The 27914-nt window shown below is 40.1% G+C and overlaps 1 protein-coding gene and 1 long non-coding RNA gene across 5 annotated transcripts in view; one reads left to right on the forward strand and one right to left on the reverse strand.

The window, feature by feature from the left end:
• Positions 1-19574, forward strand: part of LOC123585012 — a 43395-nt gene extending 23821 nt beyond the window's left edge. The window contains exons 2-3 of one of the 2 annotated variants that reach the window (XR_006705839.1): positions 13456-13529; positions 18362-19574. This is a non-coding gene — a long non-coding RNA (uncharacterized LOC123585012). Of the gene's footprint in view, positions 1-13455; positions 13530-15579; positions 15989-18361 lie in introns of those variants that run through there. The other variant, XR_006705840.1, reaches the window with a different exon arrangement.
• The window catches only part of RASAL2 (RAS protein activator like 2), a 362757-nt gene extending 339477 nt beyond the window's left edge, over positions 1-23280 (reverse strand). For all 3 annotated transcript variants that reach the window (XM_045452784.1, XM_045452783.1, XM_045452781.1), the window contains exon 1: positions 22384-23280. In XM_045452784.1, the coding sequence (XP_045308740.1) occupies positions 22384-22585 (202 nt within the window). In that variant the 5' untranslated portion in view covers positions 22586-23280. The remainder of the gene's footprint in view (positions 1-22383) is intronic.
• Between the last annotated feature and the right edge of the window lie 4634 nt (positions 23281-27914).

Below are 27914 nucleotides of genomic sequence, written 5' to 3' on the forward strand. Positions count from 1 at the left end.
AAGAATACTACTGATCTGCCCCCCGCTGTGCTGTTATTCAGGCCCAAACCAGATATAGAAGGACATGTGCTATCAGCCAAGATGGATTAATAAGGACTAGATTCACCCTTCTGCCTGGAGCAACTAAAATTATTTTATCATATTTAAATCTCTTTGAAAGGTAACTGACTACTTAAAGCAAAACAATGTATTATTGTGGACTTTAGAAGTAAACGCAAGACAACAATAGCACAAAGTCCAGAAAGTGAGAAATGGGAGTATAATGTTAGAAGGTTCTTATACTATACTTGAAGGTAGACTGTTATAAGCTAAAAGAAGGATACTATAAAGTAATCAATAAATACAAAAAGCTAAAAAGAAGAATTACAAAAAACACACAATACAAAAAGTGTTACAAGAGAAAAGAACAGATAGGACAAATAAAAAATAAATAGTAGGATAGATTTAAACTCATCCATTCGATTTAAACCCAAGCAATCACATTAAATATAAATAATTAATCACACTAAATATAGTCTAAAAACCCCAGTTGCAAGACTAGATAAAAGATCAAGACCCAGGGGGTGCCTGGGTGGCTCAGTTGGTTGAGCATTCAACTCTTGATTTCAGCTCAGGTCATGATCCCAGGGTCGTGGGATAGAGCCCCACATCAGGCTCCATACAGAGTGTGGAGCCTGCTTAAGATTCTTTCTCTCTTTCTCTTTCTCTCTCTCTCTCTCTCTCTCTCTCTCTCTCTCTCTCTCCCCCTCCCTCCCTCCCTCCCTCTGCCACTCTCCCTGCTTGCACTCTCACTCTAAAAAAAGGAACAGAAATCAGTGAAATACAAAAGAAAGAAAGAAAGAAAGGAAGGAAGGAAGGAAGGAAGGAAGGAAGGAAGGAAGGAAGGAAAAGAAAGAGGAAAAGAAATTTAAAAAGACAATGAAACCAAAAGCTAATTCTCAGATCAATAAAATTTATAAACTTAAACCAGACTGATGGGGGATAAAATAGGGAAAACACAAATTTATAATATCAGGAGTATGAGAGATAACATTGTTAGAGATTCTACAGATATTAAAATAAGGAAATACTATGAACAATTTGATGCTGATATATTTGACAAGTGAGACAAAACTGACAAAATCCTACAAAGACACAAACCATAAAAGCTCATCAAGAAGAAATGAGTAACATAAGTGGCCTTTTATCTATAAAAGAAATTGGACTTGAAGTGAAAATATTTCCCACAAAAAAAAGGCCACATGGCTTCTCTGATGAATTGTACCAAATGTACAAGGAATTATCAATTCCATACAAACTCTTACAAAAACTAAAAATGAAATACCTTACAATGCATACTATGATTTCAGCACACTCTGAAACCAGTCAGGGGCATATCAAAAGAAAACCACAAACCAATATTCTTCATTGAATGTAGATGCAAAATTGTTCAATATAATTTTAGCAAATCAAATCAAACAAATCAAGCAATATATAAAAAGGATAATAACACATGATCAGGTATGGTTTATGTCAAGATGGCAAGTTGGTTTAAGGCTCAAAAATCAATGTAATTAATATCAACAGACTAAAAAAGAAAAAAAAATATGATCATCTTAAAAAATGCAGAAAATGCTTTGACAATATTCAACATCCATTCCTGATTAAAACAAACAAACAAACAAAAAACCCTCTCAGGAAACTATGAATAGAAGAAAATGTCTTCAAATTGGTAAAGGGCATCTACAGAAAAACAAAACAACCTAAAGCTAACATCACAGACTGAAAATTTTTCTCCTAAAATCAGGAAGGATGTCTGTCCTATCACTTCTATTAAGCATTATCCTGGAAGTTCTAGTCAATGTAATCAGGCAATAAAAAATAATAAAAGGCATCCTTGGAAAAAAAGTAAAACTTCTTTATATGCAGCCAATATATACAATTCTCTATATAGAATACTTTATCTACAAAAAAAATCCACTAGAAATACAAATGAGTTTAGCAAGTCCGCAGAATACAGGATGAAATGCAAAAATCTATTCTAGTTCCATATACCAGCAACAAATAATTGAATTAAAAAATTTTTAAATCACTCCATCTATAATACCAAAATTATGAAATACTTATGGGTAAATTTAACAAAAAAATGTGCAAGACCTGTACACTGAAAACTTTGTAAAGAGAAATTAAAGACAAAATACAGAGAGAGATGTAGTGTGTTCCTAAACCGAAAGACTTGATATTGTCAAGATATTAATTTTCCCCCAAAGTGATCTACAGATGCAACACAACCTCAGTCAAAATCCTCCATCAGGCTAAGTCTAAAATTTATATGGGCATGCAAATGACCTAGACTAGCCAAAATAACTTTTAAAAAGAAAAACAAAGAGGATTTATACTCAAAATTTATTATAAAACGATAGTAATCAGCACACTAGGTGGCTCAGTCGGTTAAGTGTCCAACTCTTGATTTGGCTCAGGTCGTGATCACATGATTGGTGAACTCAAGCCCCACATCAGACTGCACTGATAGCGTGGAGACTGCTTAAGATTCTTTCTCCCCCTCTCTCTGCACCCCAGCCCTTGCTTGTGCACTTGCTCTCTCTGAAAATAAACCTAAAAAAAAGACAAAAACTATAGTAATCAAAATAGTATGCTTATGATTCAACATAGACAACAGGACAAATGAGTATAATAGAGTCCAGATATAGACCCACATATATTTGATTTTCAACAAAGAGGAAAAGGCATTTGAGTGCAGAAAGAATAGCCTTTTCAACAAATAGTGCTGGAACAATTAGATATCCACATTTTTTTCATTAATTTTTTGCAAAATCTTTATTTTGCACCATACAAAAATAAAATCAAAACAAATCATAGACCTCAAATTATAAAACGTTTATTTATTTATTTTTAGCGTTTGTTTATTTTTGAGACAGAGAGAGACAGAGCATGAGCGGGGGAGGGGCAGAGAGAGAGGGAGACACAGAATCTGAAGCAGGCTCCAGGCTCTGAGCTGTCAGCATGGAACCCGATGTGGGGCTTGAACTCATGAACCACGAGATCATGACCTGAGCTGAAGTCGAAAGCTTAACCGAATGAGCCACCCAGGAGCTCCATAAAACTTTTAGAAGAAAACACAGGAGAAAATCTTTGTGATCTTGAGCTAGACAAAGATTTCTTTTTTCTTTTTAAGTTTATTTATTTATTTACTCATTTTTAGTAACTCTACATCTAACATGGTGCTCAAACTCATGACCCTGAGATCAAGAGTCACGTGCTCTTCCAACTGAGCCAGCCAGCCACCTCAAAGATTTCTGAAATAAAATACCCAAAGCACAACCCATAAAAGGGAAAAAAAATCAATACCATCAAAATTAAGAACTTCTATTCTTTGAAGTTACTGTTAGGAGTATGATAAGGGAAGTCACAGACTGGGAATAAACAACAATAAACCACATACCTGATTAATGATTTACATGCAGATATATTAAGAATTCATACAACTTGGGGCGCCTGGGTGGCTCAGTCGGCTGAACCTCCGACTTCAGCTTAGGTCACCATCTCACGGTTCATGAGTTCAAGCCCTGCGTTGGGCTCTCTGGAGCCTGCTTCGGATTCTGTGTCTCCCTCTCTCTCTGACCCTCCCCCATTCATGCTCTGTCTCTCTCTGTCTCAAAAATAAATAAACATTAAAAAAAAAAAAAAAAGAATTCATACAACTCAATAAAACAAACCCAATTAAAAAAATTTTCAATGTTTATTTATTTTTGAGAGAGAGAGGGACAGAGCATGAGCAGGAGAGGGGCAGAGAGAGAGAGAGAGACAGACAGACAGACAGAGACACAGAATCCAGAGCAGGCTCCAGGCTCTGAGCTGTCAGTACGGGGCCCAACACAGGGCTCGAACTCACAAACCATGAGATCATGACCTGAGCCAAAGTCAGACACTTAACCAACTGAGCCACCCAGGTGCCCTAAAACAAACCCAATTTTAAAATGGACAAAAGATTTGACACTTCACTAAAAAGACAGAAGAACGTCTGATAAGCACATGAAAAGATGCTCAACATAGTAGTCATCAGGAAAAATGCAAATTAAAACCACAATTGGTATCACTACATATTTCTTAGAATAGCTAAAATCTCGAAGACTGACCATCCTGAGTGACGGTAAGGCAGGCAAACTGGAACTGTACAAGCACTTAGGAAAACAGTTTAGTAGTTTCTTAAAATGTTAAACATACACCCACGTGACCCAGTAATTCCACTCTTTAATACTTGCTCAAGAAAAATAAACGCATACATCTATACAAAGACTTTTACACAAATGTTCTCAGAAGTTTTGTCATAGCCAAAAACATGGCAACAACCCAAATGTTCATCAAAAGTGAACTAATCAATAATTGTGGAATAACCAACAGAATTCAATACTGCTCAGCAATACAAAGGAATTAACCACTGATACATGAAATAACATGGATAAATCTCAAAATGTGCTGGAGCGCCTGGGTGACTCAGTCAGCTGAGCGTCGGACTTCAGCGCAGGTCATGATCCCACAGTTCGCGGTTTCGAGCCCCATATCAGGCTCTCTGTTGACAGCCCAGAGCCTGGGGCCTGGAGCCTGCTTTGGATTCTATGTCTCCCTCTCTCTCTCTCTGCCCCTCCGCTGATCACACTCTGTCTCTCTCGCTCTCAAAAATAAACATTAAAAAAAAATTTTTAAATAAGAATCCCAAAATGTGCTGAAAGAAGCTAGACTAGAAATAAGTATATACTGTATGATTCCATTTATTCAAAATTCGTAAAAACCTAAAACTAATCTTTAAAGACAAAAAGCATAGTAGTGATTGTCGGTGACATGGTAGGAGGGATGCGGCAGTCAGGTTACAAAGGGATGCAAGGAAACTTTTTAGAGAAAAAGAGAAATAGAAATTTTCTTGATTGGGGTGATGGTTTCACAGTTATTAACATATTCCAACCTATCAAATTATATTTTAAGGGGCGCCTGGGTGGCGCAGTCGGTTAAGCGTCCGACTTCAGCCAGGTCGCGATCTCGCGGTCCGTGAGTTCGAGCCCCGCGTCGGGCTCTGGGCTGATGGCTCAGAGCCTGGAGCCTGTTTCCGATTCTGTGTCTCCCTCTCTCTCTGCCCCTCCCCCGTTCATGCTCTGTCTCTCTCTGTCCCAAAAATAAACGTTGAAAAAAAAAAAATTAAAAAAAAAAAATTATATTTTAAATGTGTATAGTTTGTTGCACGTCAAATATATCATATTAACTCATTTTTTTAAAGATGTATGAACTGATCAGAATTTAAGACTAATCCTCACTACACCTTGCTACATTGTACATAACTTAAGGAATCACAGATTTTGAAGAACTGCAATCTATTAGTAGGAAAAAAAGTTAAATTTCAGAACAGATTCACACACCTTACTGCATATGAATCATCCTTTAAGTCTCTGAGTCCTTGAAATACACACCTTAGGAGAGGTTTAAATTATAAAGCATATGTAGCACAAGGATAGCCAGGTTTAAGAGGAACTAACTAAGGAGAAAGCAAGTAAGACCCAGCAAGAGGCCACTGTTCCTGGCTTTTAGAGAAGGACATGTGAATTCTATAAATATTCTAAAATGTCTGTTATTTGGCCAAGGTCTGATCAATGTTTGGCTTTACCTGGTTCTATGAAAGTGGATCCCCTTTTTAGAATTAATGATATTAAAGTGGAGAGCCACTTGAAATGTAAATCCTAGAATAAGTAAAGCTATGCCCCAGATGAATACAACTCATGGCTCTTAAGATTGTGTGGTCTCTTAAATTTCAGCATTCTCAGTGGCTTCATCAACATAAATAAGAGGTCTAGAAAGGCATGCTTTTATTTAAAAAACAAAAAAACTATTTTCCTATTTTGTATTACTGCTAAAAATACATAAATTTTAGATAGCTAACAGACTTAATCTTTATTAAATATAGAAATATCACACTACTCACCCACCTACAGTTTTCTCATGTTGTCTCCAGTTAATAAAACTTGGACAACTCTACAAAGATATTCAGTAACATCATGACATTCAAAGCATATCCAGCAGATCAAATGTCATTATTTTATCGTTATGGTGCTATATAAAACACATAGGTAAACTACAGGTTCAAGGTTCAAATTAACAAACATCACACTAAATGCTTTTTTATAAAAAGGGTTTGAATTTTTTTTCATGTTTATTTATTTTTGAGAGAGAGAGAGAGAGCACAAGCTGGGGAGGGGCAGAGAGAGAAAGAGGGAGACACAGAATCCGAAACAAGCTCCAGGCTCTGAGCTGTCAGCCCAGAGCCCATCGTGGGACTCAAATCAATGAACTGTGAGATCATGACCTGAGCTAGAGTCGGTCGCTTAACTGACTGAGCCACCCAGGCGTCCCTAAGAGTTTGAATTTTTTATCGGTGAGAAGCCAAATTATATAATAGTCAAGAACATAACTCAAGAGCAAACTGCCTGGATTCAAATCCCACATCAGCAACGTACTTGCTATATCCCATGAACAAGTTCCTTTAGATCGCTATGCCTCTGATTCCTCATCTACAAAATGAGGATAACAGTATTTACCTCATAGGGTATCCACGAAGATTAAATAAATTCATAGGCATAAAGTACCCAGAACTGTGCCTCGCTCATAATAAGCACCCAGGAAGTTTCACTTTGTCATCATTGTTGTTGCTATAATTATGCTCATGATTGCCACTGTTACTAGAGTTATGATTAATATATAGGATAATTATGACAAATATAAAATAAGGATTTGAAAAGATATTTTCCCCAAAAAATATTGAAAATGGCCAAAAAACACATGAAAAGATGCCCAACACCACAAATCGTTAGGGAAATGCAAATCAAAACCACAACGAGATACCACTTCACACCTCGTAGAATGGCTATAACCACAAAGAATGGAAAACAACAATAAGTAAGTGTGGGCAAGGACGTGGAGAATTGGAACCCTTGGGCATTGCAGACAGGAACGTAAAAGGGTACAGATGATGCGGAAAACGTTGGCCGTTTCTCAAAAGGTTAGAGAGAACTCCCACCTGGTGCCTGGTGGCTCAGTGGGTGAAGCGATGGACTCTTGATTTCAGCTCATGTCAGAGCCTCGCATCGGGCTCTGTGCTGAGTGGAGTCTGCTTAAAATTCTCTTTCTTCCTTTCTCTCTGCACCCCCCTCCTCGCCCCCCACTCCAATAAATATATATAAAAATATATATACTTTAATATTTAAACAGAACAACCTTAAAATCCAACAATTCTAGTTCTAGGTATGTATCCCAAAGAACTGACAGTGAGTTCTCAATAAGGTATTTGCATGCCAGTGTTCACAGCACCCCTTTTTTTTTTTTTTAATGTTTATTTTTGAGACAGAGAGAGACAGTGTGCGAGCAGGGGAAGGGCAGAGAGAGAGGGAGACATAGAATCCGAAGCAGGCTCCAGGCTCTGAACTGTCAACACAGAGCCCCACACGGGGCTCGAACTCACAGACTGTGAGATCATGACCTGAGCCAAAGTTGAATGCTTAACCAACTGAGCCACCCAGGAGCCCCCGCAGCATTTTTTACAATAGCCAAGAAGTGGAAACAACGCAGTACCCCTCAACAGATGAAGGAACAAACAAAATGCGGTATATACATGCAAGGGAATATTATTTGGCCATTAAAAATAATGAAATTTTGATAGAGGCTACAAGGATGATACGTGCACTTTGTGAAATATGTCAAACACAGAAGGACAAATATTGTGTGATTCAACCTATATGTATTACCTACAATAGGCAAATTCATAGAGACAGGAAGAAGAATAGAGATTACCAGAAACCAGTGGGAGAGGAAAAGGGACAGTTATTGTTTACTGGGTCTGGAGTGTTTCTTAGGGATAATGAAAAAAGTTTGAATATAGATAGTGGTGAGGGTTACACAACACTGTGACTGCATTTTTTTTTTTTAAGATTTTATTTTTAAGTAACCTCTACACCCAATATGGGGCTCAAACTCACAACCCCAAGATCAAGAGTCCCATGCTCCACAGATTGAGCCCAGCCATGTGCCCCATGACTATATTTGAACTGTATGCTTATAAATGGTTAAAATGAAATTTAGTATATATAGTTTACCACACAAACACAAAAAAAGAACCTACTGGTTATTCAAGCATTTTCACTTTTATTCCTGCAGTTCACCAATGAAGAACTCAATATCCATTTAAAAAAAAATTTTTTTTTATTATTTATTTTTGAGAGAGAGAGAGAGAGAGAGAGAGAGAGAGAGAATGAATGAATGAATGAGCAGGGGAGGAGCGGAGAAAGAGGGAGACACAGAATCCGAAGCAGACTCCAGGCTCTGAGCTGTCAGCAGAACCTGACATGGGACTCGAGCTCACAAACTGTGAGATCATGACCTGAGCTCTAGTTGGACACTCAACTGACTGAGCCATCCAGGCACCCCTGAATATCCATTAACAACATGGCTCTGAAAGATGCAGAGAAGCTAAGACCTAATGCTAAATCCTAAAACAATTTAGAAAAGCATTAAAATGCTACTTTAAACAGCTTGTGATACATTTTAATACAAACATATTAAATTGAAAACAATAACTATGAACGGAGATAATAAAGATAGGGTAATCTTTCAAAAAAGAAAAAGAAAAAAGAAAAAAAAAAAAGTACTGGATTGGAACTCAGATTCCAACCTTACCCAGATTCTAATCTTACTTCATGAAGAATATTTAAAGCATTAACTTTTTCATGATTATTTCCCCAATAAAATAGAGAAAGCTTAACCATGTTTCATAAATTTGTTGAAAGAAAAAAAAAAGGCAGGATATTTGAGACTATAGGGGGAAAAAAGCAATTTTGTAAAAACATAATTTTATACAATATGGTTACAACTAAATGGAATAACACTACTGATTACATAAAAGAAACATGATTGCCAATTTAGCTACAGGAAAAGAAAGATTGTCAGCCAATAGATATAACATAGTAACGCCTCTTCAACGTGACACTCTGACATCACAATCGAGGTGTATACCAAAAACACAACCTAAAGTGAAAATAACTAAAAATTTCCACTTAAACTGATTTACTTTGCACTTGCAAAAGAATGACTTAGGACTTCCAGGGGCTCCTGGGTGACTCAGTTGGTTAAGTGTCCAACTTCGGGTAAGGGGGTGATCTCACAGCTCGTGAGTTCAAGCCTAGCATCCGGCTCTGTGCTGACAGCTCGGAGCCTGGAGCTGCTTTGGATTCTGTGTCTCCCTCTCTCTCTCTGCCCCTCCCCTACTTGTACTCTGTCTCTCTCTCTCTCATTTTCAAAAATAAACATTAAAAAAAATTTTTTTTTAAAGAATGACTTAGCAAAACCAAAACAGCAAGAAATATAGCCATATCAAATCTTCTGGATTACCTATTTCAGTAGGAATCACCACAGATGATGCTATTCTTTCTTAACCATGTTATCAAGCTAGATTAAAAAATAAACATATAAATCTTCATTTCTATAAGAAGGAAAACTATCAAGTCTTTATGAAACCAGAAAATACTAAAGGTAGAGTCTTTTCTTAGATATTGAAACATGTCTTTCATTAATGGTTATTGTACAGGCCATCTTTTTGTTGCTACAGACTACTCACCAACTACCTGAACAAAACTAGTCCATTTCAAAACAGGAACATGCACTAGAAAGGCCTTGGGTTTCCTCACTCAGAGTCATCTTGAAATTTACAGATACACAAAGTTGTGCACAGTAAAGCCTAAGGTAATCATAAGCACAAGATACTTTTTTTTTTTTCAACGTTTATTTATTTTTTGGGACAGAGAGAGACAGAGCATGAACGGGGGAGGGGCAGAGAGAGAGGGAGACACAGAATCGGAAACAGGCTCCAGGCTCTGAGCCAACAGCCCAGAGCCCGACGCGGGGCTCGAACTCACGAACCGCGAGATCGTGACCTGGCTGAAGTCGGACGCTTAACCGACTGCGCCACCTAGGTGCCCCGATACTTACATATTATATCCTGTCCAAATTTAATTCAAACAAAATTTCCTGTAAGTACACAATATTAACTGGATACATTTCACTCTCGAACTGCTCGATACCATTGTTAAAAGTTCAACTACTTTGCTCCTTTCTAAATTTGCTCCTTTCTGATTTAGTAAGGCAAGCTTATGGTTATATATTATATGCTAAACGAAACAGCTGATAAAAGCATTTGAGTATGTTTCCAACTATATAGAATTCTGAAAAAGGCAAAACTATGGACGCAGTGAAAACAGCAATTGCCATCAGGTTGCCACAGGTTAGGGGGTAAGGGACATGGAGAGATGAATAAACAGAGCACAGAAGATAAAGGGCAGTAAAAATATTCTGTATGAGGGGCATCTGGCTGGCCCAGTGGGTAGAGCATGCAACCCTTGAACTTGGGGTTGTGAGTTCAAGCCCTGTGTTGGATGTGGAGATTACGGTGAAAAAAAAAATCTTAAAAAAAAAGAGGAAGAAAATATTCTGTGTGACACTATAATAATGGATACATGTCATACATTTGTCCAAACCTATAGAATGTACACACCAAGAGTGAATTCTAACATGAACTATACCAGCTTCAGGTTATTTCAGTTGGAGAGTCTAACATCATATAAAGCCACAGTCATGGATTTGACCCTTAACCAGACCAACTCCTTTGACTCTATACTCATGTCCTTCCCTCCTTCATTTGGAATACGCCATTAATGAAAAGGAATACCATTGGAAAAACAACTCTATTTTTGAAAGGCAGTGTTGTTAGCATTAGAAGCCTCAGGACTTTTGGGGCGCCTGGGTGGCTCAGTCGGTTGAGCGTCCAACTTCAGCTCAGGTCACGATCTCACGGTCCGTGAGTTCGAGCCCCGCGTCGGGCTCTGGGCTGATGGCTCGGAGCCTGGAGCCTGCTTCCAATTCTGTGTCTCCCTCTCTCTCTGCCCCTCCCCTGTTCATGCTCTGTCTCTCTCTGTCTCAAAAATAAATAAAACGTTAAAAAAAAATTAAAAAAAAAAAAAAGAAGCCTCAGGACTTTTAATATGTGCTAAATAATGCTTAAGACACTACATGAAATCTATGTAAAAATACTTCAATATGGTGAAAGTAGCAGTACAGAAGTAGGATTTAAATGATGAGCCAAAGGGCATCTGGGTGGTTCAGCCGGTTAAGCGCCGGGCTCCTGATTTCAGCTCAGGTCATGATCTCATGGTTCGTAAGTTCAAGCCCTGTATTGGGCTCTGCACTGACAGCGTTGGAGCCTGCTTGGGATATTCTCTCTCTCTCTCTCTCTCTCTCTCTCTCTCTGCCGCTCCCCTACTTATGTGTGTGTGCTCTCTCTCTCTCTCTCAAAATAAATAAATATGAAAAAAATTTTTTTTAAATAAAATAAATTATGAGCCATAATTTTATACATTTGGGGTAGGAATTGCCTTTAGGAAGGTCACACCAATTTGGCACTAACTTCTCAGGATTTTAAAAACATACTCTTTAGGGGTCGCCCAGATGGTTCAGTGGGTTAAGTGTCCGACTTCGGCTCAGGTCATGATCTCATGGTTCATGGGCTTGAGCCCCACGTTAGGCTCTGTGCTGACAGTTCAGAGCCTGGAGCCTGCTTCAGATTCTGTCTCTCTCTCTCTCTCTCTGCCCCTCCCCCATGCATGATCTCTCTCTCTCTCTCTCTCAAAAATGAATAAACATTTAAAAAAAATTTTAATAAAATAAGAACATACTCTTCTAGGAATTCAGCCTAAGGAAATAGTGAAAAGTTCAATGTAAGCACTTGTACACAAAAACAATCAGTAGACTATTAATACAAAAATTTGGGAAATTGTTGATGTCTAAAATAGGATAATAGTTAAATAAGTTATGTTGAATTAGACTCATTAACCAATTACATTTTCATATTATAAAGGTTCAGTAATAAAACAGCATGATACTGACATATCAATATAGATAGACCAATAGAACAGAGTAGAAAATTCTTGAAAGAAACCAAAATACAAATGGCAATCTACTGAAGGATAGAGAAATCATCTTAAATCAGTGGAGAAAAGATGGATTATTGAACAAATGGTATTAGGACAACTGGAAAACCATCTTTCTAAAAATGAAATTGTATCTATATCTCATACCTTATGGCAGAATGAATTCCAAATGGATCAAAGATTTAAATGTAAAAAATGAAAGCAAAGAAGTACTGGACAAATCGTGGAAGAATTATTTTATAACCTCAGACTAGGAAAGGCCATACTAACTGTAACATAAAATCACAAAGCCATAAAAGAAAAGACTGATACATTCAAATGCATAAAAATTATTTTCTCATGGAGGGGAAGACAAATGAAAATATTGGCAACTCATCACAGATAAAAACCTCCTTATTTAAGAGTTCCTACAAATCACTAGGAAAAAGACCCAATAACCAGTAAAAATGGGCAAAAGATATGTACAATGCACAGAAAAGGATATTTTTAAATGCCTCTGTGAGATAATCAATGTAAGAGATAGAAAAAATTAAACTATTTTTATCATTTAGATTGTCAGAATCAAAAATTCTTGATAATTCCCTATGTGTAGAGAGATGGGCACTCTCATACACTGCTGGTGAAATATAAATAGTTACAACCTGTAAGAAGAGCAATTTGGGATTATCTTTCAAAATTACAAGTATACATATCTTTGATAATGATTCTGTGAATTTTTTTACAAAAATATTCATACACAAGCAAAATGATTTATATTCAAGATAATTCCCTGCACTATCACTTGTACCAGCAAATCTGGGGACTGGTTAAATAAATTGTGATTCATTCAGGCATTACACAGCCACAAAAAGAATGAGGAGCTGCTTTATACACTGACAGGAAACTATATCAAAAATATATTGGGGCGCCTGGGTGGCTTGGTCGGTTAAGCGTCCGACTTCAGCTCGGGTCATGATCTCACGGTCCGTGAGTTCGAGCCCCGCGTCGGGCTCTGTGCTGACAGCTCAGAGCCTGGAGCCTGTTTCAGATTCTGTGTCTCCCTTTCTCTCTGCCCCTCCCCTGTTCATGCTCTGTCTCTCTCTGTCTCAAAAATAAATAAATGTTAAAAAAAAAAAAAAAAAAATATATTGATAAGTGTGTATAGAGAGGGAATATGAGGCAGGAATAACACAAGGTGCAGATAAATTCCTATAACGGGTTATCATTTGTGTCAAAAAGGAGAAGAAAGCATACGCACAGTAAAAACTATGATGATATCAATTCAAATATAAAGCAATTAACAGCTGGCTCCAGACCCCAGAACTCCCAGCCAACTTCCTTTGTCCAGTCCATTCATTAACCTCGGAAAAAAACATGACCTTGCATTTTTGTCAACGAAATTTTTTTGGACCCCAATCTTGGCAGAGTTTCTACATACCTATTTATCTGTTTCTCTGCGCAGGGAATAGGTATGGAAGGATATACAAGAATTTCAAACATTTATTGATTGTGCGAACAATGATTGCCTGCCAGACGGTAAGTGAAGGGTGGGGAGGAGGGGTTTAGAGAGACCTCACAGAATATCCTTTTGTATCTTCGAAATATTGAAAGAAGGAAATGTTATAGCTTTTTATTTTTCCTAATGTTTGTTTATTTTTGAGAGCAAGTGGGACAGGGGCAGAGAGAGAGGGAGACAGAGGATCTGAAGTGGGCTCTGTACTGACAGCACAGAGCCTGATGTGGGGCTCAAACTCACAAACCGTGAGATCATGACCTGAGCTGATGTCAGACGCTTAACCGAATGAGCCACCGAATGAGCGCCTGTTATACTTATTTTTTAAATAAAATTTAAAAACAGGGGAGCCTGGGTGGCTCAGTTGGTTAAGCGGCCAACTTTGGCTCAGGTCATGATCTCATGGTTCGTGGGTTCGAGCCCCGCATCTGGCTCTGTGCTGACAACTTGGAGCCTGGAGCCTGCTTCGGATTCTGTGTCTCCCTCTCTCTCTCCCCCTCCACTGCTTGTGCTCTCTAAGGTAAATAAACATTTAAAAAATTAAATAAAATTTAAAAACAAAAATATGTTTGAAAAAACTTTAAACATTTTCAAAAACCTAAGAAATTACAGTTAGAAAAGAGGCAAGATTTACAATATACACGACATGAGGGGCGCCTGGGTGGCTCAATCGATTAAGCATGGGACTCCTGATTTTGACTCAGGAGTCAAAATTTTGACCCAGGTAGTGGGTTCGAAGTCCACATAGTGCTTTGCACTGACAGTGCAGAGCCTGCTTGGGATTCTCTCTCTCCCTTTCTCTCTGCCCCTCCCCTGCTTGTTCTCTCTCTCCCAAAATAAACTCTAAAAAATATATATGTGGGGCTCCTGGGTGGCTCAGTTAAGCATCCTACTTTGGCTCAGGTCATGATCTCGTGGTTTATGGGTTCAAGGCCCGTGTTGAGTTCTGTGCTAACAGCTCAGAGCCTGGAGCCTTCTGTGTCTCCCTCTCTGCTCTTCCCCCACTCATTCTCTCTCTCTCTCTCTCAAAACAAAACAAATATTTAAAAATAAATATTAAAAAAAATATATGCAATATGATACCAAACATATTTTAAAAAGTACATTTTTACACAGAAAAGACTGGGATAAAATACAACAGAATATTAAAAGAACAGTTATCTCTAAAAGGTATAATTACAGGTAACTTTAATTTTCTTTGCATTTTCCTACAACTCAAATTCTTTACATTAAGCACTATTATATTCATAATAAGAAAAAAGGTACTAAATTTTTAATGATATGAATCAGAGAGATCAGAAATTAAAAGGTAGAAAGTTATTAGGTATTACCCAGGGTTCTAAGTATCATAAATGAAACATTCAAATTTCCTTAAAACATTACTTGCAACTGCAAAATAAAGAATTTATGGATGGGGCACCTGGCTGGCTTAGTCGGTAGAGTATCCAACTCTTGATCTTAGGATTGTGAGTTCAAGCCCCACATTGGGTATGTATGGAGCCTAATTAAAAAAAAAAAAGTTTAAAGAATTTATGGACAAAAAATTTAGAGATGAAACATATCTAAACATTCCTCTGCTCTACCTCTAACAATCACTATGAGATTATTCTCATCCTCCTACTTTCTGAATGTTTTGTCCATTTTTGTTTTCTGTTACCTAGGTAATGGTACTTCCAGCATTTCCCTTAAAGACTGTGAAACTAACAATCTGGTATTTCTCACTGTCGAGTTTTCCTGACCTTCAGCTTTGAAAGGCCATCTCCCTAAGGGAAAGCAGTAAGATCTAGAAGCTAAAACAAGAGGCTGAGGAATCTGAGGTTAGAGTTCTAATCCTGACAAACTGTGGAATTTGTCTCCAATTTTGGGAATAAGCTAAACTTCCTGAGCCAGTTTCCTTAATGAGGTAACCTAAAGGATTGTTTTGAAAAATATTTAGGACTATCAACTTTCAAGTTTCTTTTTAACTTCCCACACTATTCTTTTGAATTTTGTTCTCTTGCCTTATGTTAAACATTTTCCTTTGTAAATGTTTGCTCTCCCAAACAGTATCTGCAAGTATTACCAATTTTTTAGACTCAGGAGTCAGTTAAGAGGGACTTTTAGAAATCCTACTGAAAATGACACGATGGGAACGTGAGCAACGTTGAAGACAAATTATGGAGGAATAAGAATGCAATCAGGATCTAAACTGGATTCTTAGGAGCAAAGGAGACTTGGGCAACTAATTAATGTCACCAACACTTGGTCAGGGAAGGCAAAACTCAGACTCCTAACATAGGAACCCTGCTGTAGAGATAAGGAAGATGCTAAGCTGTGCAGCACGACCTAGCAAAGGAAGTTCTGTCATGCCTTCAAGGATTCAGTTTTTATTTTTGTTTACAGTAGACTCACTAACACTACCAACTTCACATCTTTTCCTCTGCCACCTTCATAGTGGATATTTCTTGATGGCTACCTTATCATTAGAAAATAAGCTACATTAGATTTGTAAAGCGTTCTCTACCTATAGGTCTTGTGAAGCACTTGATAGCCTTTGGGAAGAAAGGTGTCTTTACAAACATCAGAGAGCAATTATCCATCTGCCAACACAAGGTGAAGCAATTTCAGTAGTGCCCTCAGCACACTTCCAACTCCTCCTCCTGGTTTACAAGACCAAACACCTCTCTAGTTACTTAAAAGTTATTCCAATAGGGAGGGACAGGGAACAGACAACTAAATTTTTTCTGGATTAACTCAGGCATTAGTTGAATGTTTTTTTTTGTGGTTCACCTACTTTAAAAGGTGATCAAATCACTCTGTGCTACTGAAGAGAGCAACTGCAAAGAACAATTACATAAATCCTCGGGTTCAACTTACCTCATCCTTCTTTCTAATGAAAGAAAGCATTAGAAACCACTGCCTTGCCACCACTTCCTTAGGAATCTCAGTAAAACTTGCTCTGTCACGTGAATTCCTTTTTTTCTTAGCAAATCAATTTATTTCATTCAACATGAGACACAATTGTACGTCGTTTTTTAAAGTGTATGTGCTGAATTTTATGATGTAGAAAAGATAAAGGCAATCCTTATAACGATTCTCAAAAAAAAATAATAAGTGAACTATTCCCAAACAGGTGCATTCTAGAACTTTGTATTATTTGTCAGAAAACGTACACATATCCTCAACTCCATACCCGTAATTCCTAAATCCAAAAAGTTCTGAAAACGCTTTCTTCATAATTTCTTCAGCAGTAAAATGTGACCTTCACCCTACATAACACTATTTATAGTCTTACACCATACTTAGTGTGGATTTTTACTTACTTAACTACAGAGGTATTAACATGACTGATTCCTGGACACTGCTACAGACTCAATTAAGGGGGTTATGTCATTATATGTACACCATATTTTCTAAAATCAAAAAAATTTTGTGAATTTTGAAACACTGTAGTCCAAATGGTTATGGAAAAGAGATTATAAGTGTATATAGTTCTATTCTTCAAAAATACTGTCATTCTTTGAAAATGAAATAGCAATAAACCAACATGACAGGGAGTAGAAAAGTACTAAGCTACAATAAAGGAAATTGTCCATGTCTGTAAATATTAACAGAATATACATTTTATTTTTTTAATTTTTTTAATGTTTATTTCTGAGAAAGAGTGATGGAATGCAAGCAGGGGAGGGGCAGAGAGAGAGGGAGACACAGAATCCGAAGCAGGCTCCCGGCTCTGAGCTGTCAGCACAGAGCCCCACACAGGGCTCAAACCCACAAACTGTGAGATCATGACTTGAGCCAAAGTTGGACGCTCAACCAACTGAGCCACCCAGGTGCCCCAGACAGAATATACAATTTAAGTGAGATTTACAAGTTTTCTCTCAAAGGAAAAAAGGGAGAAGCATAAACAGTATATGCCTAAGCATTCCTGATCATTCTCTCTTACTTCAATGAACAATTTTCTACTCCTAATGTACATAAAATTTATTTGGAAATCATTGTAAATTAATGTGTCAACATTCAAAGCTAATACCACATCCTAAGTATTGAACTCAAACTTAAAATCCCAAGAATTGGTAAAATATTTATAATTATAAAAGTTCAATTTACAGTATTTGAGGAAATTAGAACACTTAAGTAACATGAACATGTTTGGGGATGTATTGGGTACACATTCACTGATTTTATTCAAACAATCAATTAGCTACAGCACACAAAACTTGGTTGAACAAATTCATTCATCCACACATTAATACAACACAGAAGTCATGCAGGGGGTACATAGTTAAGACATGTAAGAATAAGTGATTCACTGAGAATATTCAAAGTTAATTATGTTGAGAACATTCTGTATAAAACCAGTGAGTTGGTCACATCTAATTCATACTGGACCAAAATGAAACAACTTCCTGGACTTGTTAACGGGTTGCAATGTTTTAAGCAAAGACAGACATATTCTCTAAAAATGCAATGAAACATATCTCATCCTTTGTCCTAATTCATGAAACATAAGCAAAATTATTTACTATAAACAGGGAAAACTTCTGCCTCCCCCCTCAACACCTATCTAGTCCATGAGAAATTCCTGCCAAATTCTCATTGTCACATTTGTAGAATTATACGGGATAGGATGCAGTATGATTAAGTCTCTCTTCTTCTGCTTGCTGAAATAGTACAAGCCTTTAGAAAATCTCCAGCAGATCCCTATCAGTCATCAATAAATAATGAGCTACATACTAGCTTAATGGTAAGCAATGATATTGATATTATTCATTCTATTAAGTGAATACGTTAGATAGTCCTGCTTATACTATTAAAATCAAAACTATGGTTTCTTGGTGAGCACTTTAGTGTGGTAACTGTATTTTCCCTCTAGTTATCGGAGAGCACATCTGTACATACATTTGCAGACCTGTTGTGCTGATGGGGGTAAAGCTCCAATGCATGTACTACTGGAGACTGGTATCTTCAGTTGCTCCCAGTGACCTGCACTCGCCATCCATTCATGGTAAAGTAGTTAATTTTAATGTTCTCATTGTTTACCAGAAAGCACAGACAGGGAGGCTGGCTTTGCCGCTCCCGTTTCCTTTTGCTAGGCTGCTGTGCTTTTTCAGCCAATTGACTTTGCTTTGAGGCTATAAATATCTGAAAAATGTTCTGCATTTGATGCTCTTGGATTCTGCATCCATATTTAGCTGTTTGTGGCATGCCTTTGTTTAAGCTACTCTGCCACCCATAACAGTCAGTCAGTCAGGTTGGGATATGGATGGTCATAGGACAGATGGATCGACATTCAACAGACACTGACTATGAGCAAGGTACCAATCTGCTAGACACAGTGACAATGAAGGGGCTGGCAAGATAGGAATACAAAGACAAACTAGACAGACTTCCTGGTGTCAAACATTTTATAGTCTTGACAGGGCATGGGCACAATTTATTATAATACTATAATAAACAAATGAAACATTTTATAACTAAAAGGAAATGAAGGATAGGGCAGCATAAATATGTTCTCTTAGTTATGTCTCAAAGACATGCATTTGTGTTCTAAATATACATCTACCTATTATAAGGCTCTGACATATTCCAGACAAAGTTTTCCAATCCTGGCAATACACAAAACTCCAAATAGAAGTATCATTAACAAAATAGTCAACAGCAAACTTAAAACAGTGCCTAGTCTTCAAATTTCATGAGGCAAACTAATAAAATATTGTTTTCAAAAGTTTCTGTTAAGGCATTAGGTGGGGGCGGGGAGGGGGGGACTGTTACTGCCATTTGTTTGTTTGTTTGCATATTGATTTCAAACATAAGTACACTATAGAGGATGTGAACCATAGCCAGAAGCCAGGAGCACTTAATACAGCTCCTTCCTTACTTTGCACTTTTAAAATCCACATGGCTATTTCAGGTTAGGGCTCAAAACTAGATGAGCTACACCTGAGCAAGACCCCATTCCCCACCTCCCTATCTTGTCAAAACACTTCAAACAAATATACATCTGCCCTCAACATTCCTGCTTTACAAAACTAAGTTCATTGACCTTTTGATAAAAGTGCTCCCCAGAAGCCCGTGACAATCATGATTTAAACTTATTAAGGGCTTTCTTGATGCCTGTCCCCAAGAGTCAGACTGGAATTGGCAGGCCAAGTTGTAGGTAAAATAATAGGGCAGGCCACAGAATCAGACAACTGTAAGGCTAAAATGGACCACAGATACCAATTACTCCAGATTCTACATTTTATGTAGAAACCTAGAGCCACGAAGTTAAAATTACTTACCCAAAGTTAGACAACCAATTTGTGGCAAAGACAGATTGAAAACCCCAGTTCTCAATCCCCAGTTGTATACTCTAGACTGGATTCCCAGTTTCTGAATTTCTTTTAAAAACATCAGACCAAACTCATTCATCTCCTTAAATTGTGTAGAAGAACCCAAATGCTCCAAAACAATCAGGATTTTGAACACGTAAGACAAACAAGTAAACAAAACAAAATGAACTAGTGTTTTCCAAGTTCATTTTCTACATGCTATTATTTTCACTTCAAAGCTTTTCAAAGTTATGCAACAGACATCTTAAAAACTAGCTAAGGACACAGAAAAGCCAAGAATCATTCCGATAGTTTTGGGATATTTATATCAAACTCAAGACAACAAAGTACTATCCAGGATGAGCTGCCTTAAGGGAGGGATAGTAGTACTAAACAGTAAATAAAAACAACCTCTAGGGGCGCCTGGGTGGCTCAGTCGGTTGAGCGTCGGACTTCGGTTCAGGTCATGATCTCACAGCTTGTGAGTTCAAGCCCCGCGTCAGGCTCTGTGCTGACAGCTCGGAGCCCTGGAGCCTGCTTCAGATTCTGTGCCTGCCTCTCTCTCTCTGCCCCAACCCACTTACATTCTGTCTCTGTCTCTCTCAAAAATAAATAAACATTAAAAAAATCAAAATAAAAACAACCTCTAGTTAATCGATAGGAAAGACAAAAATGTTACAATGCAGTGGAAAGTCTGCAAGTTGACACTGAAATGCCCAGTACATGTGTGTGAGAAGAGAATATATGTTTATATACACATAGTTAAGAATACACATACACACATACATACACGTATATATGTATACACACACACCCTCACAAATCTACCCCTTTAAAAGGAGAACAAAAACATGCACATATTCTAATGGGATACATGCAAAGTACAGTAATTCATGCTAGGTCTAGAATATCCAGACAGAATAGTTTTAGACACTGAAATACTAAATTATCATATACACATATTCTTGCAGTAACGTGGCCCTAACTCTAATTTTACATAAAAACCAATGTGCGAAAGAAGTAAGGATAGAAAAGGATAGAATGGGAAAATGGTGTAACTACAATATACTCGAATTCCAGCTCATCTTCAGATCCTCATCAACACAACCTTTGTTACAAACTATCGGATAAGTGGGATCAGCAGGTGGATGGAAAATCAGGTACTAAAGTTTTTAATCTGCTGAGAATGAACTGGGTGACCCTGCATCATCTCCTGCTTCTTTGCTTTAATTCTTTCAGTTACTTAGAATAACATCAAAAACCACTTATAAACATCATACAAAATATAAAGTGGCACATACATAAATCCTCAAGAATTGGTTATAAGAACTCCAAGATTCTTTGGACTAAAAGGGCCATTAAGAGATTATTTAATCCAATTCACCCCTTTTACAGATGAAGAATCAGAGGTTAAAAAAAAAAAGTAACCTTATCTACCTCAAATCTCATAGCCACTTAGTGGCAGAATCAAGAACAAAACTCAAATTCTGGACTCCTAGTTCTGAGATCTTTCTGATAGGGATGGACTTGAAGTCTTGAAATGAATTGAACTATCCACAGAGATAACTTCTAAGTCTGGATCAGTCCTGAGTAGTAAACACATATCCTCTTCAGAAGGATGAAGAAAGAAAAAAGAAAAGCGTAATGTACTTGATCGCTACAGGTGCAGATGCACGTGACTGGAGGATAACATCTTAACGCTGTGTTTGACTCCAGGTGCTTCAAATTTGCCCTCTTGCATTCAGCCACATTACTAACGTCTTGTGTTCACGTGAGCTAAGTGATAAACATCTTGACATTTCAAGATTTTGGAAAGGCACAGCCGAGTCCTGAATATCACTAGGCTATAAATCCTTGGGCTCTGAGTTTTCAAAGCCAGCTTGGTTTTGATGCCGCCACAAGGCTCCCCCTAATAGAATCTCATCATTCAGTTTTAATTAACGAGGTGGTTACTAGGAATGCAGAGAGGGAAAGTTTTAGTGTGTTCATCACTTTTAACTTGCTGAGTAGCAACCCAGTCACTTTACAAAGAGAATCCGAAACAATAGTGCAATCTGACACAATCCACACCCCTTGGACTAAGTGGTTGCCTTTGGGCGAGTGAGGTTCAGAAAGAGGTTAGAAATGAATGAGTCTGTTCCCACCCAATAAATATTTTTTGGTTATTCTATTTTATTTTCTTATCCACTGCTAAGCTATTTCATGGTATCTTGGCTTCCAGCCCTGCCCCCCTCAAGAAACAGACATGAAACTCTGTTCACTTGATTCCATGGTGTGTTCCATCAGACTTCGGTTGACAGTTCCCTTGAAGTTACCACCTGAGAACTAAGTCTGCATAGCCCAATTCCACCTTAAACTCCCTGCGGGTGCCTGAGAAAGGTCCATAGACCGTCCTGAAAGGACACCTCTCTCCCGAGTGCCAGTCTGGAGAAACTTGTTAGAAACGCACGCCGCAACAAAAAAGGGATGTGCGAGACTGACCCACGATGGATGGGGACTGAGGCCAGGACTGGAGCCTAGGGATGAATTTCAGCGCGAGCAAAGGCAAGAAACACCAGCCTCTAGGGTGGCCTGCGGTCCTTACCGTACACCCGGACCCAGCTCTGTTGCTGGCACACGGACTCCAGCAGGATCCGATCCAACATGCCTCCAGCCACGGCCCCGCCGACTGGGACGACCGCTTCCAGCTCCTCCGGAGGCAGAGGCGAGTCGGACTCCAGCCCGGGGAACATCTCCGGCCAGGACAGCGCCTCCGCGGCTCCTCCGGACGACGGGGAGAGCTCCATGGTGCCCCGGAGGGACAAGGCGGCGGCGGGGCGGGCGCGCGGCTCCGCGCCCTGCCTGCGGGAAGGGAAGGAAGAGAGCGCAGCGGCGGGGGGCAAGCACCCGAGCGGCAGCCGGCACCGACGCGGCTCACCTCCTTCCCCGCCGCCCACTGCCCGCGGCTCGGGCGCTGCAGCCCACCTGCAGCCAGCGGGCGGGACCCAGGCCGGGAGGCGGATCCAGCGTGGCCCCGGCCGGGGGTGGGTCCGGGCTCAGGTGTGGGTCCCTCCCGGGAGGGGACGTGGAAGGACCCGGGAGGGGCGGCTCGCCCGCCTGCCCCCGCGGAGCCGCCTCGCTCAGCCCTCGCCGGCGTCTCTCGCGGCCAGACCGCGCTAGGGCTGGGGATGCAGTGGGGCCGGGCAGGGCAGGGCTGGGGGCGTCGCCGCCAGGGGCCGCCCCCTCTGACCGGCTCCCGCCGCCGCCGCCGCCGCCGCCTCAGAGGCTCGGAGGGTCCGCTCCCTCGGGGAAGGGGGGCGGTGGCCCCGGGTTCTCGCCCGCCAGTCCTCGGCCCCCACCCCAGGAATGAGCCGGCCCGCCCCCTAACTCTCAGGCCACGGCTCGCGCCGCGGCTCCGGCTCCGGCTCCGCCACCGATCCCACAAGCCCGGCAGCCGCGGCGGTGGCGGCGGCAGGCGGCATCCCAGGGTGATAGGCCGGAGCAATCGAGGGCCGAGGGCCCGGCCGCGTGTGCAATCGAGTAACGAAGCGGAGGAGGAACTGCCACCGAAGGCAGGAAAAATCGGACACCGAGCTATTCATCCGGCCGGTCCCGCCTTCTTGCCAAAGACCCTCTCTGCGCCCGGCCGCCCGGCTGCGCGCGGTGCGGGTCCCGCCAGCTGCCGCGGAAAGTGGGGACGGCGCGGGGAGGCGGGGAAGAAGAGGGGTGCGGGAAATTTAAAAAGAGAGGAAAAGAGCTTCCCTTCCCCTCTTCCCACCCCTTTCCCTTCGTGTAGTTATTTCTGTATTCATTTATTTGGACCGACATTTCTTTCTTACTGGAGGAAGAGATTAGAGAGGCTGCTTTATTTTACAGTTGCCGTTGGGGGAACGCCTCCTTCCTTCCCAGAGACGAGACTTGGCAACGGGGTCTGGATTGTGGGATCCGCGCTCTGCGCCCTGTCCGCGCCGAAGCTGGACTTGTCATCGGTTTAGAATAGCAGGGTTGAGAAGTGTGGTGTGGATGGATGGACGGGCCTCACAAGAAATGCTCAAAAGCCCAGTATTAACCAAACATGTTTCTCTTTTTTTGCCTTTGATCTTTGTGCAATATGTTGGCTTTCTCCCCCCCCCCCCCCTTCTAATGATGTCACATGCGTTTTATTTTTGGTCTGTTTGGAGACCGTCTCCTTTGACCTTGGCTTTAATTTTCTGCCCACCCAAGGCGGTATTCACTGGTTCAGGTTAAAGAGATTGCTGGCAAAGTAGTAATAATTTTTAAATCGAAAAGTAACAACTTAACCAGTGCCTCGCACGTAGTAGGTCTCCAACAATGTTTCTTGAACATGCTGCTCGAAATGGAGCAGGAGTTCCACAAGTATATGTTTTTTGTTGTTGTTGTTTTTTAACACATTGTGAGAGGGCATTTTCCCTCCCATTTCTTCCTACTTTGCACAAAGACTGGTCTACAACGGGATATTTTTGTTTTCTGGTCTTGTGGTATCCTGGTATGTTGTTTGGGCTTATCAAGAGCTATGAGGATGCATTTTGTAATTTTCTCCAAACTGTTTAGGGAAATAGTATTTCAAAGCAGGAAGTGACCTTCGAGATAAGCTCATTCTGCCTCTCCTTTAATGGTTGAGGAAACTGAGGAACAGCCAGGTTAGCTGGCAAATCAACCACCACTACAAATAGGTCTGCAATGATACTGCTCATTTCAACTTTGTTTCCTCAAGAACCTTTTGTGATTAAATTTGCTGATGCATGCTTTGGTGATGTATTGGAGGGATCATTTCCACTATCCAAAACCCTGATTTCATACTGACTCCACAGTCAGATTTGCAAGTCTAAATCATTGTATTCTTCAGTCTCGAGTGGACATGGGAAGGTATTGAAGCTAGGAGATTACAGGGCCCAGCACTAAACAGTGCTAGAGCATTTTTATTTATACTAAATTACTGCTGAAGTCATGCTAACAAGTCAGAGAGTAAGTGGATAATGGGCATCAGGTGTACAAATTTGAGCACTCTTTATCAGTCAATATGTAAGGAATTTATTTAGCCAAGAAATTATCTCAAAGCAGCATTAGGAGTGGTGTATGAAACATTCACAGTTCCCCCCTCCCCCCATCTTATTCTCTTGGTGGCGTCATCCATTGTTGAGCTGAAGAAAAAGCTTCTGCCCCCTCAGTAATCCTACTTCTTCTAGACTCTACAAATCCCAGTCCCTGCTTCACCTCCCCATCCTGACCCCAGACTAGCCGCAGTGATTATCTAATTACCTAAGTAATAGTATGTCTGGAATTTATCTAATGTTTATAACTTAAAGAGAAAATACTTTGCAACCTGAACAATAGGTCTGTGAGATAAGCAGAACCAATATTTTTTAAATCTCCATTTAGTCAATGAAAAAAACTGAAACATAGAATTCTATTAAGCAACCTGCCTAAAAGTAACATAGCTGGTTATGTTACTAGTCTCCTAAATTTTTAATTCATTAATGGATCTGGATTCCTTAAGGTTTTTGTTATTTTCCCACTCTTTGGTGGGTAGAGTTGTACTAACAGTTGTGGAGCCAAAAGCAAATATCCCATGGTTTTTGCAAACTATTATCACTTAAGAAAATTATTGAAGAAAAAACAAGCACAAGTGACAAACTAATTTGCATCGCAGGAAAGCAGTTAATCCTACTTAGATTTATACCAGTGGTATCTCCCTGGTGTAATCCCAGATCTTAATGTGAACATAAATCCTTGGCTGATAAAGCCTTAGTTTACATTGTAGTTTGCAAACAGGCCTTTGTGTGTGAACTACAATAGAGCTAAAGTCTCATTTCCCAGCCTGCACTGCCCCCTCCTCCTTTCCTCCCTCTAGAGTTTCAGACACTAAGCTCTCAGAGGTGATCTACATATTTATTGTCGTTGGAATTCAACTCCAAGAATCAAACCCAAGCCCCAGGACAAGTGGGAACTAAAAACTGGGGAACTGCGAAGGAGAAAAACTAATAAATTCCCCCAAGTAATAGGCTGAGATTTTCAAAAGAAAGAGGCCTTGGTTTCTGAGAACACATTCCCAATCCAGTTTTCCTCTCTCTATCCTAATGTAGAGCATACCTGTGAAAGCTTTCCTAAATTGAGATGACATAAAGCAATGAAGCACATACCATTAATTTATATGGAAAATTTTTTTTCAGTTTATTTATTTTGAAAGAGAGAGAGCACGAGTGGGGTAGGGGCAGAGAGAGAGGGAGGGAGAGAGAGAGAATCCCAAGCAGGCTCCACACTGTTAGTGTAGAGCTTGATGCGGGGCTCGAACTCACGAACCATGCGATCATGACCTGAGCCGAAGTCAGATGCTTAACCGACTGAGCCACCCAGGGGCCCCTATATGGGAAATTTTTTTGAGCATTCTCAGACCTAAAAAAAGTAACCTATTTTAGGCTTTTCTGATACCTTAGAGCCCCTCTTGCTAACGGATGCACAAAATAAATCAAAATAAGCATAGATGCTCACAGACACAGTTCAAAGCTATGGTGGCTTGATGCTGAGATGCTGAGTGTAGTTTCAGGGGAAGGAGCGTGGGGGCGCTACTCTCACTGGTCAGGATGCCCGCTGTCTGTTTAGTGGGCTCTCACTGCAAACACTGAACGTTATTTTTCTGTTCGCCTTTTTTCATACAGTGAAAATCCTCTTTGGATTTCTTTGGGTTAGTGAAAACAGGTACTAAGATAGATCTTTCGTAACAGCAAAGTCACATAATGTGAATTTTCAAAAGATGCCTGTATTGAGAGATGAGGATTTGGAATCTTGGCTATCACAAACTGAGGACTAAGTACGTGTCCAATTTTCTCCTCTGTTCACCTGTCAGAAAACACACACATATAAGTGGTTCCCTCATCACACAGTGCTCTTAACTATTGTAGTCAGTCCCTTTTAGGCTCTCTAGACACCACTTCTAAGCAGCTAATCCCCCAAGCAGTAATGCAGCATTTAAAGTGTGGTTCACCAGCTGCTCCCTTTCAATATTCTCTTTCCCCTTGGACACAATGAGGCAGCGCTCTTCTGATTATACTCTGTAACACCGACCATGCCCAGTTCATCATAAGGGAAGAATTTAGACATTTGTCAAGATCCTTGTCTGTCTTGCTCCTGCATCAGTCTGCAATTCCCTGTTGATCTATTTATTCACTTCTGTGGTTTCAACTCACACTTGGATAATGTGGACTTTAACACATCCACCCCCAGCCCCATCCACAGGTCTGAGGTCCAGTCAGGAGTTACTAAATGTTGGATACCTCCACCAAGATATGCTTCCTGTACTTCAGACTCAGTGCATGGAAAGTGAACTCTGCCCCTCTTTCCCCTGCCCAAACACCCTTCCCTTCTTGACTTTCCTTTTTTTTTTTTTTTTTTTTTTTTCCTAACTTTTGAGAGAACTTTTTTCCTAATTTTTGAGAGAGAAAGAGCATGAACCGGGGAGGTACTGAGAGACAGGGGGACAGAGGATCTGAAGCAGGCTCCGTGCTGACAGCAGAGAGCCTGAGAAAGGGCTCAAACTCTTAAAACTGTGAGACTATGACCTGAGCGGAAGTCCGAAACTTAACCGACTGAGCCACCCAGGAGCCCTTGAATTTCCTTTTCGTGTCAGTGGGACTAGTAGGTTCTACCTCAGACTTGCTTAAACATGGAGTTACCTTTGAATCTTCTCCTCCACCCTAGCTAGCATAAATCCAACCCCTGCTTTCCATTCCTAGTGACCATTCTAGCTCAGGCCTGGTTAGCTTTCACCATGCTAAAAGCATTAGCTTTTTAGCTGTCCTCCTTCCCCCGAGGCCTTTCTACCTCTAGTTTATCCTGTATTCTGCAGTAAGTGAATTATCCTAAAGCACAGTTCAGACCAGGTCACATCCAAGTTCAAAAAAACAGCTCTCTGCTACCTGTTAGGTAAAATGTATGTTCTACCGAGATTAAAAGGGCCTACCGAATAGTCCCAAGTCACCATTGCTTCCTGACCCATTGCCTGCATCCAGCCAGCACAAATGTCCCAGGATTCCCCAAATACATTCAGCACTTTCCTTGTTCCTTGCTTCTCCTTGTTTCTTATATCAGTAATGTCCTTTCCTCTATCTCTGCCTGCTA

Source organism: Leopardus geoffroyi, chromosome C3 (assembly GCF_018350155.1).
Source record: "Leopardus geoffroyi isolate Oge1 chromosome C3, O.geoffroyi_Oge1_pat1.0, whole genome shotgun sequence".
NCBI lineage: Eukaryota > Metazoa > Chordata > Mammalia > Carnivora > Felidae > Leopardus > Leopardus geoffroyi.